At 42.9% G+C, this 15,916-nt stretch overlaps 1 protein-coding gene across 4 annotated transcripts in view; it reads left to right on the top strand.

Annotated features, from left to right (window-relative positions):
* Positions 1–15,916, top strand: part of ZNF423 (zinc finger protein 423) — a 282,147-nt gene that overhangs the window by 108,657 nt on the left and 157,574 nt on the right. For all 4 annotated transcript variants that reach the window (XM_063167747.1, XM_063167745.1, XM_063167746.1 and 1 more), the window contains one exon: positions 13,330–13,530. In XM_063167747.1, coding sequence (XP_063023817.1) covers positions 13,330–13,530 — 201 coding nt within the window. The remainder of the gene's footprint in view (positions 1–13,329; positions 13,531–15,916) is intronic.

The following is a 15,916-nucleotide window of genomic DNA, read 5'->3' as shown; positions in this document are numbered from 1 at the left end:
TGAAAAAGCTATGGAGTAACATAAAGTTGTCAACTGTGCATCTTCCTGCCAGTCAGCCACCAAAACACAAATTCCATAATGTAAGGACAAAAGCTGGGAGTAGGTTCTTCCAAAAAAAATGCCTTTTAAAAAAGGATAACTTAGTTGTTGTTACTACTTTTTACCTTGGCAAAGTACACAGGGAATGGGGCTGCTAAAGAGCGCATCAACTAAATTAGGGTTAATTAGAAGTTCTCCCAGATAACTGGTGCTTCATCAGCAACAAAGCAGCATGTAAATAAATCTAATTTCTCTCCAAATAAACTCTTCACAAGCTTAATTACAACAGCAACAATATCTCCCCCTAGCCCCCCCTTGTTCATTAGTGGGAGCGGCTCATTATGAGCAGGATCTGGTGAGGGCTGTCATGAGCAGGCCAGAGCTGCCCCTCTCACAGGGGTCCTTCGAGGCCAGCAAGAAGTGGAGGAACTTCCAGCCTACCTGGAAGAGCCCAATTAAGGTAATTCATGAGAAATTTGAAAAGCAGAAAGCACCGATGGAAAAAAAAATCAAAACAACAACACTATATTCTGGAGAGACTTTGTTAATTACTGAAAGTATTTCCACTATTTGGATTATTGGCCGTCTTAATTTCTTCACCTTTATTACTCATTTGTGAGCAAAAATTATGAACTTCAGGTTTTACGTGTCCTTATTCTTTTTTGCCATCCATCATTGTCATGGTAGATCCAAGGGCTCTTCCAGCTGCTGGGGCTGTGTACAGACTGCTGTCTGACACTTGGGACCTGCTGAATGAGAGGAGGGGCTGAGGGACACCCAACTTTAAAGTCATTTTAGCCTAAGTCTTTTAAATGTCTTTTCACACTTTCTTTACCACATAGGGCTAGAAGAAAAATGCAGGAAGCTATTAAGGGAAAAGTTGTTATCACTGCTAAATGTTTTACCACATTGGAGGATGAGTGCAGCTCACTGCTTATTTCAGGGATAAAAAAGGAGATTTCTATCCAGAAATTAGTTATCACAGGGAAAGTGCAAACCTGGGTGCCAGTTTCAGCTGGGTGCAGAAGTGCTCGGCTGAGGGCTCATTCAAAGGGATTAATTTATTTCATTTGGTGCTTGATACATTGTCCTCTGTGATTTTTAACTTTTTTTTTAAATCTAATACTGTTGAAACCAGTGAATTCCTTATTACACAGTGTCACGTTTCAGCTGATCCTAAATTAATAAATGAGCAGCAGCAGAATAGCATGCAGCACAATCCTAACAGCATGAGCTGCACAGAAGTATATTTCACTTAGCTCCAATTTAAATACTCTGCTTTGCTCGATTTAATTATGTGAAATTACTGAATTAATGGCTTTGTCAAGTGAAACGTGTAGGACTTCAGAGTTCAGTATTAAGGAAAGAAATTAGAAAGGAAATCTGAGGTACATTAATTTTTTGTGTGTGGGCTTGTTTTAAACACAAACTGAAATTTAACTGAGCCCACGACCCAAAATCACTAGTTTTAAGCCCAGGGAGGAGAGAAGGAGCAGGAAGGGGCAGGAAACTTTCTGAGTCATCCCTTGTTGGCTTGTGGTGATCCCCTGGGTGTATCAGCTGGGCAGGTTCAGTGTGTGTGTGTGCAGCAGGAACTGCCCAGGGGCACATAGCAGGGAAGTCTCTGTAAAATCCAATAGTTCTATAATAACTTGGCCACCTGTTAAAAACCCTTTCCTGTGCTGCACAGTGTGATTTTCTTATCTCTTTTCTGGATGAGAATCTTATAACAGTTGCTTTTTTTCACGTTCATTAACTGAATTCTTTTGCTGTGGTTTGAGCCCCTGCACCAGGACACGGTGCCCAGCCTGGTGCTTGGTTGTGCAGAGATGCACAAGGAGACCTGAGGAGAGTTTCTGAAAGCTTGCAAACCCTGCTCTTCTGAAGCCATGTGGACACGTAGGTGCTTAACTCTCATTAATTTCCAATTTCATGGGTTTTCACTACAGTCTGTTGCCACTTGTGAGTATTATCCCCCTAAATCACTTGGGCTACCTACAGGTGTCCCTCCCAGCCATGGCTGGAGCAGTGTAAAGGTGCTGTTTTCCCAGTTTCTGCTCTCTGTGCTGGCGATGCCCAGCTTGGAAGGCTCCCCTTGAGCAGTGGTATGAGCCTCTGCCAGCAATAACTGCTTAGAGAGAGACTTAAGCATGTGTTTGGGAAAATGTGTCTTTTTCCTCAGGTGCATTTGAAATACCTTTTTTTTCCCCAGAGCAAGCCAGATTTGTAGAAAGTCAGTGAGGAGTTTTTTCCTCTAGAGGTGATGTGGGGTATTTGATCAGGCCATAAACCCCACAACTCAGTGTGGTCCAGATTCAACCCTCTGTACCCTGGATAAAACCAGGAGTTTTACCTGACAAGCTAACTCCACCAGCCCGGCCCCACTGAAGCCTCTCAAGTCTTTAGTCACAGCTTTGAAGACTTCCAGGCACAGTTCTCACAGAAGTGGGTCCCTTCTGTGCTTCTTCAGCCACACATTTGTCATTCCCAATGGAAAATGATCCAGGCAGGTTCTGAGCAAACCAAGACCCATGAGAAGGTCAGTGAAATAATTATTGCTTTCTCTAATTTGTCTCTGTGTATTTTTCTTCCTACCCCAATATGTTTTTTTGCTCTTGTTTCACTTTTTCCCTCTGTATTGATCCACCCCTGACAGTTTGCAGAGGGCTCTCTTACTCTCTCAGTCCTAATGTTCTGGGGTTTTTATAGGTATAAAAGGAGGAATATAAATGCTACCTGTAGAATCCCACCAGTTTGTTTTGTAAAAGACATTCCTTTTCAGCAAAATTTTTAAACAAATCCATATTTCAAGCATGGGAAAAGTGCATTTTGAAAGGAAATATATTCAGGGGCCTAAGAGGATATTTTTGTATGGAGTCCTTGCTCTGCTTAAATCTTTCTCCTGTGTGCATCCATTGAGGGCTGTACACTGAAGACACGAGTTCTGTAAGACCAGAACTTCCTGCAGAAAGGCCAATTCAAAGTCCTGGACCTTATGGAGGAACAATAAAGGAATCTGCATTTTGAATTAGGCAAAGGGACATCAAAATATGCAGTGGCGTTTATTGCTTATGGTAAATTACATCATCTGTAATTTTTCTCTCTTTGAAAATCAACAGGTTTATTTTAATAAAGAGTTCCAGCAGCTGCTATTTTGAGCAGAACCAGTCAATACCTTATTTTTGCATTTGATATGCAGCTGCAATAACAAGCCACATGTGAATTTTATTAAGCCTTCTGAATATTCTGTCTGTTCAGGGAGCTATAGATTTAAGTTTTGCAGATATCTGGCTTTACCTTGAAGTAAAAATGCGCCAAATAACCAAAAAGCCACAAAAAGAAAAAAGAAAAAAAAGAAAATCTCTCACACCATTTCCTCAAAGAAAGGAAAGGGTTTGTCATGCCCATGGATTAAAATGTGATTAAGAAGTCCCATGTTAGCTGTGAGTGGAATTCCATAGAACTGCTGGAAACAGAACACTTCTCTTCAACAAAGATTTAAAAAACAATAAGTTGAGTTTTATTAAAATATTCATGTGCTGAAGTAAAGTTTAAGTGCCATTTTTCTTTTGAAAAGTCACATGTATTTATTAGAGTACAGGTCAATATTATTTAGCAGTTGTATGTGAAAGAAAAAAGCACTTTTTTATGATGAAGTGCACTTCTCTTTGAAGTTAATACTTGCTGCATTCTAATTTCTTTGTGCATATGAATGAACTTTATATCTAAAATGCATGCATTTAAAATGGATTTTAGATCTGGTTTGCTTTGAACCTCATTATTGAACTGAAGGTGGCAGCTACTCCCATTCAGATGCACATTTGGAATCTGGAAGGGGACAGCAGCATCCTTTTTCAGAGGCAGATAATGTGTTCCTTGGCACACATCTTGAATAAGTGGATAGAGTCTTGTGCAGATGGCTGGTGAGCAGTTTGGGTGCAAACACGTTTTGTGGATGCCACAGGGAGGCACAAAGCAGATCTCCAGGGCTGTGAGCCTGTCCTTTCCAAGGAGGAGGCCCCAGGATAAAAGGAGGTGCTGCTCTCCTCACAGCCCCGTGGGGGGACAGTGTCCCTGGCCTGGGGAGGGCACCCTGAGGGTGGCCATGGTCAGTGGCTGGGCAGTGTCCCACGCCTGGGCGCTGCTCCAGCCCAACACTTTGGCACCCTCTGCACTGCTCCGCTCTCTGCCTTTCCTTGCCTTCCCCAAGATTCACTTACAATGCTTTTTGTGTCGGGAAAGTGTTTACATCCCATATTTATCCTGTTAAACTGGCTGCCAAACACTGAAGAGCTGATAAACACTATGTGCTGTTAACACTATAAAGTACAATCCCACTGCTGCTTGCATGCAAATAAATAATAATAACTCAGCTCTTTGTCCGCTTTTCGGCGTGTAAGTGCATTTGTCACATAGCATAGAAGCATCTAAATCATTTTAGTAAAAGCACTAGAAAGGCTGAAACATTACCTGCAGCTATGATTAAGAGGAGATTTTACTGTTTGGTGGTCTTTATGTTATTTCCTTATTTGATTTTTAAAAAGAAAACACTTTTAAAATGATGTGATGCTTAATCACTGTTGCTGGGTTTCACTTTTTAAAAACCTTTCACTGAGTTATTTCACCTTCCTAAGGACTGAAGGATTGGCCTGTAGGCTAAAAGTTACTGTGAAATACTTATTAAATCTTTTCTTGCAGCCATTACAGACACAGATATCTTTTTAATGTGCTTGGTCAGTTTTGAGGCCACTATTTTTGTTACTGCCCATAAATCAGTAGCAAGTATTTTTAGTGTCATCAGTGAAAGGTTAATAGAAGTCCATAATTTTCAGACATATCTCTTTCGATTAGCTGCTCAGAAATTTTCTTAAAAAGGGGATATAAATTGTTTCACTCCAAAAACTGGAGACTGTGTCCAATTTGTGCATAAATTGAAATTGTCTTTCTAATAGACTCTCTGGAAGGTGTGGGGTTGCCTTCAAAGTAATGATTTAAACATAAACTGACCCTTGATGAGGGAGCTGGAGTTTCAGTTTAATGTGTTTCTGCAATTTTCCTTTGCCTTCAGTGCCTTCAAATTCCACACAAATAATTCCTTCATAACAAGTGCCTTTTCAGAAGATGTATGCTGCTGACAGTTAATATAAAATTATTGCCCCTGAATGCATTTTCGTAATTACTTCCCAGAGAACTGTCTTTGTGTTAGAAGACATTTCACACTTTAGTAACATAAGTGTTTGGGGAGAACATGAGTAATAATTACAGGCAGTCTTTCAGTGAAAATAAACCTAAAAAATTATAAAAAAGCTAGTGTTAAAGTTGGTTAGAGACAGTGAGGAATTTATTCATCACATTATGCCTGTCTGTATATTTTCCAAGTTTAATAACCCTTCAGTAACTAAACTTAAAAAAGCCATAAAGAACAGAGAAACTGCTTTCTAATTTTTAAGCAATAATGAAAAGTGACATGCTTCTAGAGACAGAATGAAGAAACTCAATCTGAATGCTCCTATAGGAGATTTCTGCTATAATGGAAAATGAAATGGCTCACAGTTTGATCAATAAAAAAATTAACAGCATTTATTAAAAGGTTTCTCTAGTATGTTGACTAAAGGATATAATAGAAGTCTTGATCCAAGAAAAGCAGGGTAGTAGGGTGAGTTTGTGTGTGAGTGTGATGTGTAAGAATCATTGACTGAGCAAAGCCAGTGGGTTTCAGATGCTGGGTGTACATGGTTACCCTGTTCTAGAGGGCTGGAGCCAGGACTGGCTGGACAAACAAACATCCTTCTGGGAGCTGCTCCACACAGCCCTGCAGCAAGGCTGGATTTGCATGGAGTCAAAGATGGCAGAGTCTTGCTTTCACTGGACAAACAGGGCACTTACACCATGCATACATATCTCTAACCAGATTATGGTGTATCTCTACAGCAGAGGTAACAATGTAGAGATGGAGGTGGGCTCAGGTGGAAGCAAGGCACTGTAGGGCAAGAGGTTTATGTGTGTGATACCTGTGACTGCTACAGCAAAGTGCAATGAGCTGCCAGTCCTCTGCTTCATGTTCCTGCCACTTTCCATGCCTTTAAACTCCAGGTAGACACTTGAGGTTTTCTTAAACTGCTGCTAATTGAGGAAATTGCATCCTGTCTGAAGAAAGATGGACATTTTCCTGAGAAGTGTTGGTGTAAGTAAGCTAAAAGAAGGCTGCTGAGAGGCAGCTGTGGGATGTGCAGGGCTGTCAGCTCCAGTTCTGTGAGTGGTGCAGGGCCAGCAGGAGCAGGTGCAGTGCTGCTGCTGGCACCAGTTATTCCTGGGGTGCTTGGAACCCCTTTCTCCAAGAGTGTGGGTACCAGCAGATATAGAAGGAGATGTTGTACCCTACTAAATTAGTTTTTCTTTGCCAAATTGAAGAATGCCGAGAACTTTCCATTCACTTAGAAATTATTATGATTTAATACAAACTGGAGTGTAATAAGGCTCTGATATGAAATGTTATCATGTGTGCTTCCTAAAACATCTGACTTTTGTGTATTTTATTCTTAACACCCTTCACATAAAACAGTATTACTGGTGTAATCTGTGGTTTATCCCATGGGTTATTATGCAGAGACACCCAGCACTGAACACTCTCCCTCTTCCCTTGCCTTTCCAAAAGAAGCTCTTGCAGCCACTGTTGCTGCCTGTTGGTGGGAGCTGCTGTCAGAGGCAGACAAATGACAGCTCACAGGGGCTGCAGCGGCCACAGCCCTAGGAGGGCACGGGGAGGTAACAATATGCAATTTTCATGGTTCGAGGGTAGCCTTATCCTACTGTTCTTCATTACAGTACTGCCGTGAGATCAATTTTATTAAGTTGTAAGTCTTAGGAGGCCAACACCATTAACTACATGCTGGACCAAATAATTTTTTTGGTATTATGATTGTTTTTTCCTCTTGTTGAGGGAAGACAAGATCTGATGTGTGGATCTCTTCAGCCTGAGAGGAGCATTGCAGGGCAGCTGAGTGTCAGCAGGATTGTGTGCCTGCACTTTGCTCGCTTGCCCTGTCGTGTAGTCGTCCCCTGTGATTTACCATTTCATGAATATACTGTGGTGTTCCATGCATTATTCCTTTCTGGCTCTTTGTTTATCAGCTAGGCACCTTTTTTCTTTACCACATGTGGTTTGACACCCTGTGAAAGTGGTATGCTGCACTGCATGATGGAGGACCAAACCCGCTTGCCTTTGATGCACGTAGTGATGGTTTGATGTGTGGAACGAGCTGCCTTTGATTCCTGGTCCTGGGGCTGGGGTGCAGTCCACGTTTTCTGACCTGGTTTGCTTGGCCAGAGCAGATTTTTGGCAGCTTTGTGTGGGTATGGTTGTAGAGGTTACAGCAGCTCACAGGAGGGCCCTGGCCCTTTGAGAGCTAGCACACACACATATCTGTGTTCAAAATAGAAGTGTTTAAAAAGGACATTCTTTGAAATGTTGAGGAGTCACAGAATGGGACTACCCAGCAAAGGCAAGACTTCATCCTACAATGAAGATTTGTTTAAGTTTGTTTGTGATTTAATTACTGAAACACTAGTGACTTTTTGGCATTTTTTCATTCTTTGCTCACAAGTACAGAGAACTTTGCACTCTCTTTCTATGTTACAGAGCTAAAGACAATACTAAAATGTAACAAACCACATAAAAGTAGAAACCTCCCCCACACTGATTTGGCATTTGACACTGAGCAAAACATTCACTAACGAACGTTTAGATTAGGCTTTTCCTTTAAGTCATTTGTCTCTTTTGTTCTCACTTCCTAATTATGGATGAAATTTCCTTTCCTTTTGTCTTGCTGGGGTAGCCCTGTGGCCGCAGGGCAGGAAGGCTGCGCCCCTGGGTGGGCACTGCAGGGCTCTGCCAAGCCCCAGGAGGTGTCAGTTGTTTGCCAGCACCCATCACTCCTCCAGCAATTAGCTTTTGTTTATTCAGTACTTTTGTCACTTGTCCTGCATCTCAGGAAAACTTCTAGAAATAACCGCAGTCCTTTGTTTGTCTTTGTTGGGACCAAGGTGAGGAGCAAAGAGATGCCTCTTTTCTGCTCTTCATTTTACATTTTTCCTTCCAGCAGCCAGACCTGGGCAGTGCATGTCCATGTGGTGTAGATGTTTATGTGGTGCTTTACAGAGTGTCACTTTGCAGCCTTAGCTCTGTGTGGCAAAGTTTCTGGGATAGAAAGTGCATCTAGCACTGCTTCAGTGGGTGCCTGCTTCTTCATGGAGGCCCCATAATTGGACCTATTTAAGGCCAGGCATGATCCTGCACTAAATAGCATGTTCATAAGAGCAGCCCTAGATTTAAAATAAATCCCAGCTTCAAAAATCCACAAGCTTAAAAAAAAAAAAAAAAAAAAAAAAAAAAAAAAAAAAAAAAAAAAGAAAAGCCCCAGAAAATTTACTGGCACAAAGACAGCAAGGCTTGCCTACCCTGTATTGTGTTGACAGAATAAAAAATTTAAACTGTCCATAATTGATTCCACAGATGAAAAACTAAGCTGAGGTTGGTTTCTTTTCAATTCTTCTGGCCTATGTGTTGCAAGGTGTTACCCATTTCCAAGTGTTTCAGTGGAAATTGTAGGTAGGCATCAGCATCTTTCCAGTCTGGCTCTGGCCTTGCTCTGCCTTCAGTCCTGCCCCACTAAGCAAAGCCCCAAAGCATTTTGCTGTGCCTCTCATGGCTGGGCTGTCCCTGTGGTCCTGGGCTGAGGCTGTGCCATGCTGAGCTCTAAGCACAGTCCCAGCCTGGTGGCAGGGCTGTCTGTCCCAGGCTGACTGAAGCAAGGGAAATCTGCTCTTGAGCTGAACATGGTACATGTAATCTGTTTTCAAATATTTGGCTTTAGGAGCACGTTGTTCCTGTAACAGAGCTGTTTTGAACACAGCTCAGAAGGCATTTCTACTGACTGCAACTTTCAAACTGGGCCTTTGGGAATTCACTTTTTCAGCTTTGCCAAGTTTGCCACATTCCTTGGACCACCAGGTCAGGCAGGAACACTCCCAGTTCTTGCTTATGTCTCCTTTGAAATAGTAACTTTCTAGAGCATAAACTGGCTTGTATAGAAAAACCAAGGGTCATTAACAACATTAACTTTAGTGGCAATTAGAAAAACATATTCCTGACTGTTGGCCAGATTGTTTAGGTCATAGGGTAAAATATTCTTCTTGTGTAAAGCCCTGCAGACCTTCCACTGTGCTACAGGGGAAAAAGGGGAGTGGGGCGGGGGGGGGGGGGAGAAAAACAAAAAAGCCCCCTACCCCGTTTCCTGACATTTTGGGTAGTGAGGTATACTTTTAAGACTGACCTCTCAAATGGAATCTTCTCTTACTCATAAAAGAAGATTGTTAGAACCATCATTAGATATGGCAGGGTCACTTAAAAATTACTCATAACACTGAAGTGTTACCTCATCTTTGGAACTGATCAGTGATCTTTATCCTGATCATTTATCCTGGTACTGCCTGCACTTCCCTCCTGCTGGCATTTGCCTGCAGCCTTGTGCTGAGCACACCACACCAGTGTGAGCTGTGTGCCTGTGGTGCTGTGCTGTCCTCACAGTGGTGTTTGGTGCACAAATTCCTCCAGGTTGATAACTGTGGTTATTGTAAAATGTTTAAGCAATCTAGATAGAAACTTCTTACTGTAGTTTGAATTAGGCTCACTAAAATCCAAGGCTTAAAAATGGAATCTTAAAAATTAGCTGTGGCAGTAAATGTCTCTATCTGTGCTTGATGCCACAAGGCTACAGATTTTTGGAGGCTGCAAAGACCTGTTGGCTCTGGCAACCAAGAAGTCCCTTTGCTTGGTGGTGCACAGACATGTCCCCTCAGAGCCAGCCCCAGCTCCAAAGCCACCCCTGCTTGTGGTGCCAGCAGCACCTTGGCCTCCTGTGGTGACCCAAACCCCTCTGGCAGTGTGCTTGCACCCCCAGGCAAGGTGCTCCTGCAGTTCCTGCCAGCAGCAAAACTGCAGGTTAAATTTGTGAACTGCTACAGCAGAGCTCTGCAGAAACCAGTTCCCGAGGAATGCTCGTGGCCTGCTGTCCTCATCAGGGAAACTGAGCTCATTGTGGGAGCAGCTGGGCTGTGTTTGAAGCTTTTCCTTGCTGGCTGGACCACCCATTCCCATCACTGCCTGCCTGCTGGGCTCCCCTGGGCAAGGAGCGAGCGTCTCCCCAGGGCGGCCCGCACCCCACACACCCTGCTGGCAGCCTGTGCTCAGAAGAGCAGAGACAAAGGTCAGAAACCCAAGAAACACCAGAGATTTTTCTCAGCACTGTTTGGTAATAGCAAGGCGAGCACACAGTGTGCAGCTCCCAGCAGAGGAATCTGAGGACCATTTTGTTTGAAGGACAGTAACACCGAGGTGTGGCAGACATGTACAGTTCCTTCAACTTGCCAAAACCAGAAAAAAATCCCATTGTAAAGCATGTGTTGCATTTGCTAAATAATTTCTGCAAGCTTCAGTCTTGTGTTATTTGACATACAGCTCTGTCAAGCAACGACACTTTTGAGAAGTTGCCTAGAGGATCAGATTTCCCATTCAACAGGGAATTAAAAAATGTTTCTGGAATTTTGCTTTGCAGTGGGGAATCTATTTTCTTATCTCACATTGTACAATTTACTTTTCCTAAAGCAGTGTGCTAAATTATTTGTTATTGTTGGACTCGGTCGAGCAGCTTTATCCCTGGTGTAGTCACGAAGTATTGGAGTAAAACCAAGGATGAATTTGTCACAGTGTACTCAGCAGATCAGCTGGTCTTTAGGTTAACTCTCAAAAGACAGAATTTCTGCTGAAAATATTAATGAAGGTCCCTTAAAGCTGCCCAAAGTTGCCTAAAAACTTGCTTCTTCAGGTTGTGGCATAGTCAGTTCAGAAGTGCTTCCCTGAGGCCATTGTCAGCAGGCAGCGTGGACGCAGGTGCCAATTCTTTAGGTTACATTTATGCGCTTGGACTCTTTTTGTAGGTTTCTGTCATAAAACTGGAGAGTTGACATTCTGATTTATTAACTATCAAGTCTGCAGGACATAGGCTTTAAAAAGATTGAATGAGCTAAAATGTTTGTGATTGTAGTCTGGAATGAGACACTGTATAAAGGTGTGCCAAGTAAATATGACAAAATTTAAGTGATAATTTGAATATATACATTAAATTATGTGCGAAATAAAGCAAAGCTGGCATAGGTCTAAAAGTGACTTAGTATTTGGTGAAGTAGTAATATAAGAGAAACAGAATTGTGGGGTTTTTTCATTACGCGACATTTTTATTTAAGGAAGAGTCTATAAAGCATGAGGTTCAGTTAGTGGCATTTTATTGAATAAACATAGTATAGATGATGACTTACAATATGGAGTGCTTAGTGAGTGATACTTTTTATAGCTAAATCCTTAAATTCATTACTGCTGTGCAAGTAGCATATCTGATTTGGTAAGATGAATATTATATCTTGCCCTTAATGGAAATTTTGTAGTAGAAAGGTATGTATAATTTAGCAGTAAAAGAATCTGAAAATGTGCAGATCAGTTAACTGCTAGGAGGGAGGCACACACCAACGCAGGCTCTGATTTTTGATATTTCCATTGCAATTGGAAGGGCACGTCATGTTACGAGTGCTCCATGGAAAGCTGCAGAGTGTTTTACACCAGTTGATTTATGTTAGTCTGTGCAGAGCAGAAGATGGTATGAAATGTGCTCTGGCTGGATAGTGGTAGCAGAGCTCTAGCCATGTGTGTCTGAATTGCAGTGCTTGTGGTAACCAGGTTTTGTCTTTAATACATTTTATTTTCAGCTTTGCTTCATGTTTTCAGCATTGGTTGTCCTTAATCTTTTTGGCGCTGATCTGATTTTAGAAACAATTCATCCCTCTGTTTGCTGGTCCTTCCTTAATGGCTTAAAACCCAAATGCATCCCAAACCATCAGGGTGGCATGTCCCTCCTACCTGGCTGAGAGCAGCTCCTGGGCTTTTGGGGTCAGCCAATGTGTGAGGATCTCTTCTGCTGGCAGAGTCTGTGGTTCTGTTTCACTTTCTGAATGACTTCCTAAGTGTTCCTATCATACTGACAGGGTGTATTAAGAGCATGAGTTCTTGTGGAGGCAAGTGCAATAGTGCAGGTGTAGCACCTGGGGCTGTATCACCTCTGATGGGGAACCTGTGTGAAGAAGAGGCAGATCTGTTTCAGCTGGTCACCAAAGCCTGGCCACCATGGCTAGTGTCCATAATGGATGTTTTCCCTGCTGAGAGGGCAGCAGGGGCTTAGAAGGGAATTTTCAGCTCCATGGCCTCTCCAGAGAGCCCAAGCAAGGGTTGTCTGCAGTGCTGCATGGACTGGCTTTAGGCACATCTGGGTGTCCACTGTGGTTAAGGGGGTGTCCTGGAGGCGGGAGGATGTGGCTGCAAGCTTATCCCTCACCAAGGCCACTGAGGGTGCCACTGTCCTGGGGGGAGTGAGCAGCTGTCCTGCCACCCCCCCCTCCTGCCATGGCCAGTGGAGAGCCAGCTGCCCCCTGTGTGGAGCTGCCACCTGCACAGCCCTGTGGTGCTCGGCCCCCCACACTGGAGAGTTTCTGGAGTTGTCAGAGAGCTCGGTCTCCCTGTGCACAAATGCAGATAAAAACCTGGGGGGGTTGGCAAAGATGCATGTGCTAGCCCACACTGGCCACCGACCAAGATAAAAAAATATTGGAGGGACCTGAAGGTCAGATGTACTGTATCTGTTCTCAGCTAGGTCAGCACAATGTCAGGCTCATCTGCCCAACCAAGTGCCTCTCATTAGTTCAGCAAGACCTCTCATGTCCTGGGGTACGTGTGTGCTTTGGGATATTCAGCTAGAGCATCTTTTTCACTTGTTGTTACTAATATTGGGGCTTGGGGGCGGTGGGAAGAGGAGAGCACTGAGAATTAAAATTCAGCACATGCCTTTTCTTTGCGGGCTGTAATTAATCTTGCCAATTTTTAAAGCTTTGAGAATCTGGTTAAGTGATAAAACACTAACAACTTTATATGACAGAGTTAGAGGCTCCTGCTATACACCCACCAGAGAAGATTAGGAGAGAGTGTTTGTAGGATTTGCACTAAGCAGCAGAGAATACAGTTGAGAATTGTTGCACCACATGATATAAAAACCACATTAATATAATGAAAGGTGTCGGGAATAATGTGAGAGCGACTGTAATTAAATGTATCTTAATAAGCACAACATCCTTCTTAAAGCTCTTATTTTTCAGACCTTTCAAACTTAGAGATGTTCTTGCTGTTGGCAGGTGGCCTGGGAGGAGAGCTGGAGAGTGAAGCGAAGGACAGCCGGGCCCTGGAAGAGAGGAACAGTGTGACGAGCCAGGAAGAGAGAAATGAGGAAGATGAAGACATGGAGGATGAGTCAATTTACACCTGCGATAACTGTCAGCAGGACTTCGATTCACTGGCAGACCTGACTGAACACAGGGCACACAACTGTCCTGGAGGTAATGTTAAACTAGCTTTACAGTTCTGACAGGTGGTTAGCTGGGTAATTGGACATAGCAACAGCTTGAGGCCTCAAGTGAGATTAAAGAATTAATAATGTAATTTTACAGTTAATGTAATTTTATTGTGGTGCCTTGGGTAGCCTTTGTTCACTCCTTTAATAAAATTAAAATAAAAGCAACAGCTTTCCAATTGGAATATGTCAGTAATAACGTTAGACAAAAATGTTGTGGGGTTTTTTAATGCTAGAAGTTTAGGCAGGTATTTTTCTCTCTCTCTCCAAATGTAGGAAGATTAAAAAAGTTAAATGACTGAAGTGTGCAAAACTCCCAGGAAAAAAGGCCTCTGAACCCCTAAAAGAACATGATGATTTCTGAGATTAAAATTCATAGTGCGATTTCTGTAATCCCACCCTAAAAATACAGCATTCTCCCTAGGTTATTATTACATTGCCTTTTGAATTTTATGGAAGTGAGGATGGCATCAGCCTACGCTGATCTTGATTTTACTTTCTGTAAAGTAAGAACAAGCTCAGAGCACTGGTGTGAACAATTGCAACATACCTTGCTTTTCCAGGGCTGCCTCTGCATGGCCAGCAGTAGCAGCAGGTACTCAGCCAAGCACGCTAAGCCGATTTACAGGGGTAGGAAAAAGCTTTGCAGATTTTACCAAAGATTAAATAAAATCTTAGGAGGGGGAGTGCAGAATATGTTCATATGTATTTAAATCAGGGATTCTTATCTTTCACCTTCCCAGAGTTGAATACTCTGCCATCACATCTTCCTCCACACTCATCTAAATTATTTTTAGGCAGTTGCTGTTATGGCAGATGGGTAGGTCAAGGCTGGCAGAAGGCAGAAGGGTTAGTGGTTAGCTTCTCCTCTGGTGCAGCAGTATCCCATCATTTTTCCCCTGAGTGCATATTCCTCCTGGACACTTAATTTGTTTTGTAATTAGTCTATGTTTTCTGCTCTCCTTTTTGGGCATAAGTAAAATGATCAGCCAAAAAAAAAAAAAATACAGGAGATGGAATACAGCAAGGGAGGAAGGGTCAGGAGGAGGCTTTGGCTTGGTCTGACTCCCACCCCAAGAGCACCCTCTCTTGTCTCACTCTGGCTTGCAGAGGGGAGGACTCCCTGCTCTTGTTCCCATCTGCTTGCTGGGAGGAAGGACAGAGGGATGTTGGGGCTTTTCCCATGCTTGCAGTAGGGTAGGGATTGCAGTCCTAAGCCTGCCCCCAGGGCTTCTTGCTCTGCACTCTCATTTAAGCCCCGCACAGGCTGCAAACTTGAAAGTGCGTAAAATCGAAAGGCCACTTCTTGCAGGGTAATTTCCCAGCCGGCTGAGAACCACAGCAACTGGCCTGAGACTTCTGCACATGGCACTCTGCTGCAGGGGAGTAAGCAAGAAGATGTAACTTTCTATTCAGAAAACTCCTTGTTTTCCCAACGGGAAGGCAAAGGGCCCAGCCCATGTGGCCACTGCTCCTTTCCAAGGAAGAATCGCCCTGGGCGGCCGCTGCTCCAGCACTGCCCGCTCTCCTCACTTGTGCTGGGACGGCTGCTGGGGCTGAGCCCCACAAAAGGAGGCTCTTTTTAGCCCAAATGTCTGCTTGGGTCTGGTTCCCTGTGTGTCCCCAAACAGCTGTAATGGCACAATGGCAGAGGGCAGCGGGCACTGCTGACAGGGACTCCAGAGCAGGAATGTAAGGTTATGACAGGTGACAGCAGTGCTATCAAAAGGAGCAGTTCTTTTCCAGAGGCAAATCTGCATTAAAACATAGCAACCTAGAGATTCTATTAATGTAAATTCAGTCAGTGTTTTCACACCTCAGGTTTTTTTTTATCTTCGGTGTAGTATTCTCTTAGTGAGACTAAGAAATATAAATTATATTTTTAGGGATATATCAAAATAATTTTTCAGTATTCCCATTTGCTATTCTTGATTGCAGGTAACATAATTTTGTCTTGTTTTAATCTCTTCACATGTGTGGATGATTTACAAAGACATTTTGTCCCAAAAAGGCACCATATAACTATCTGCATATACATGAAATAAGTGCTAATTGTCTCCATGTGAGGATAATCCTTGTTCCAGAACTAGAGTGTCTGTTTTCTATTTAGTTTAATCTAGTGTCCTGAAGTGATTTAAAGTAAATAGGAAGATTGCACTCATATATTTTGGAATGAGAATGTTTCCATGAAGACAATCTGGAATATTGCTTGATATTCACATACTTTACCTTGGGGAAAAAACAACCCTTTCAGATACACCAGTTTGATGACATGGTCTGATAATCATGAGGATTTTTGAGGAAAGCATGCAAAATGTTTGTCTTTGTTCAGTTCATCTAAAAAGACTTGCACCACCTGAATGAAAACGTAA

Source organism: Melospiza melodia, chromosome 13 (genome assembly GCF_035770615.1).
Source record: "Melospiza melodia melodia isolate bMelMel2 chromosome 13, bMelMel2.pri, whole genome shotgun sequence".
Taxonomy (NCBI): domain Eukaryota; kingdom Metazoa; phylum Chordata; class Aves; order Passeriformes; family Passerellidae; genus Melospiza; species Melospiza melodia.
Note: the sequence above shows the minus strand (reverse complement) of the source record. Positions and strands in the feature narration are given on the sequence as shown.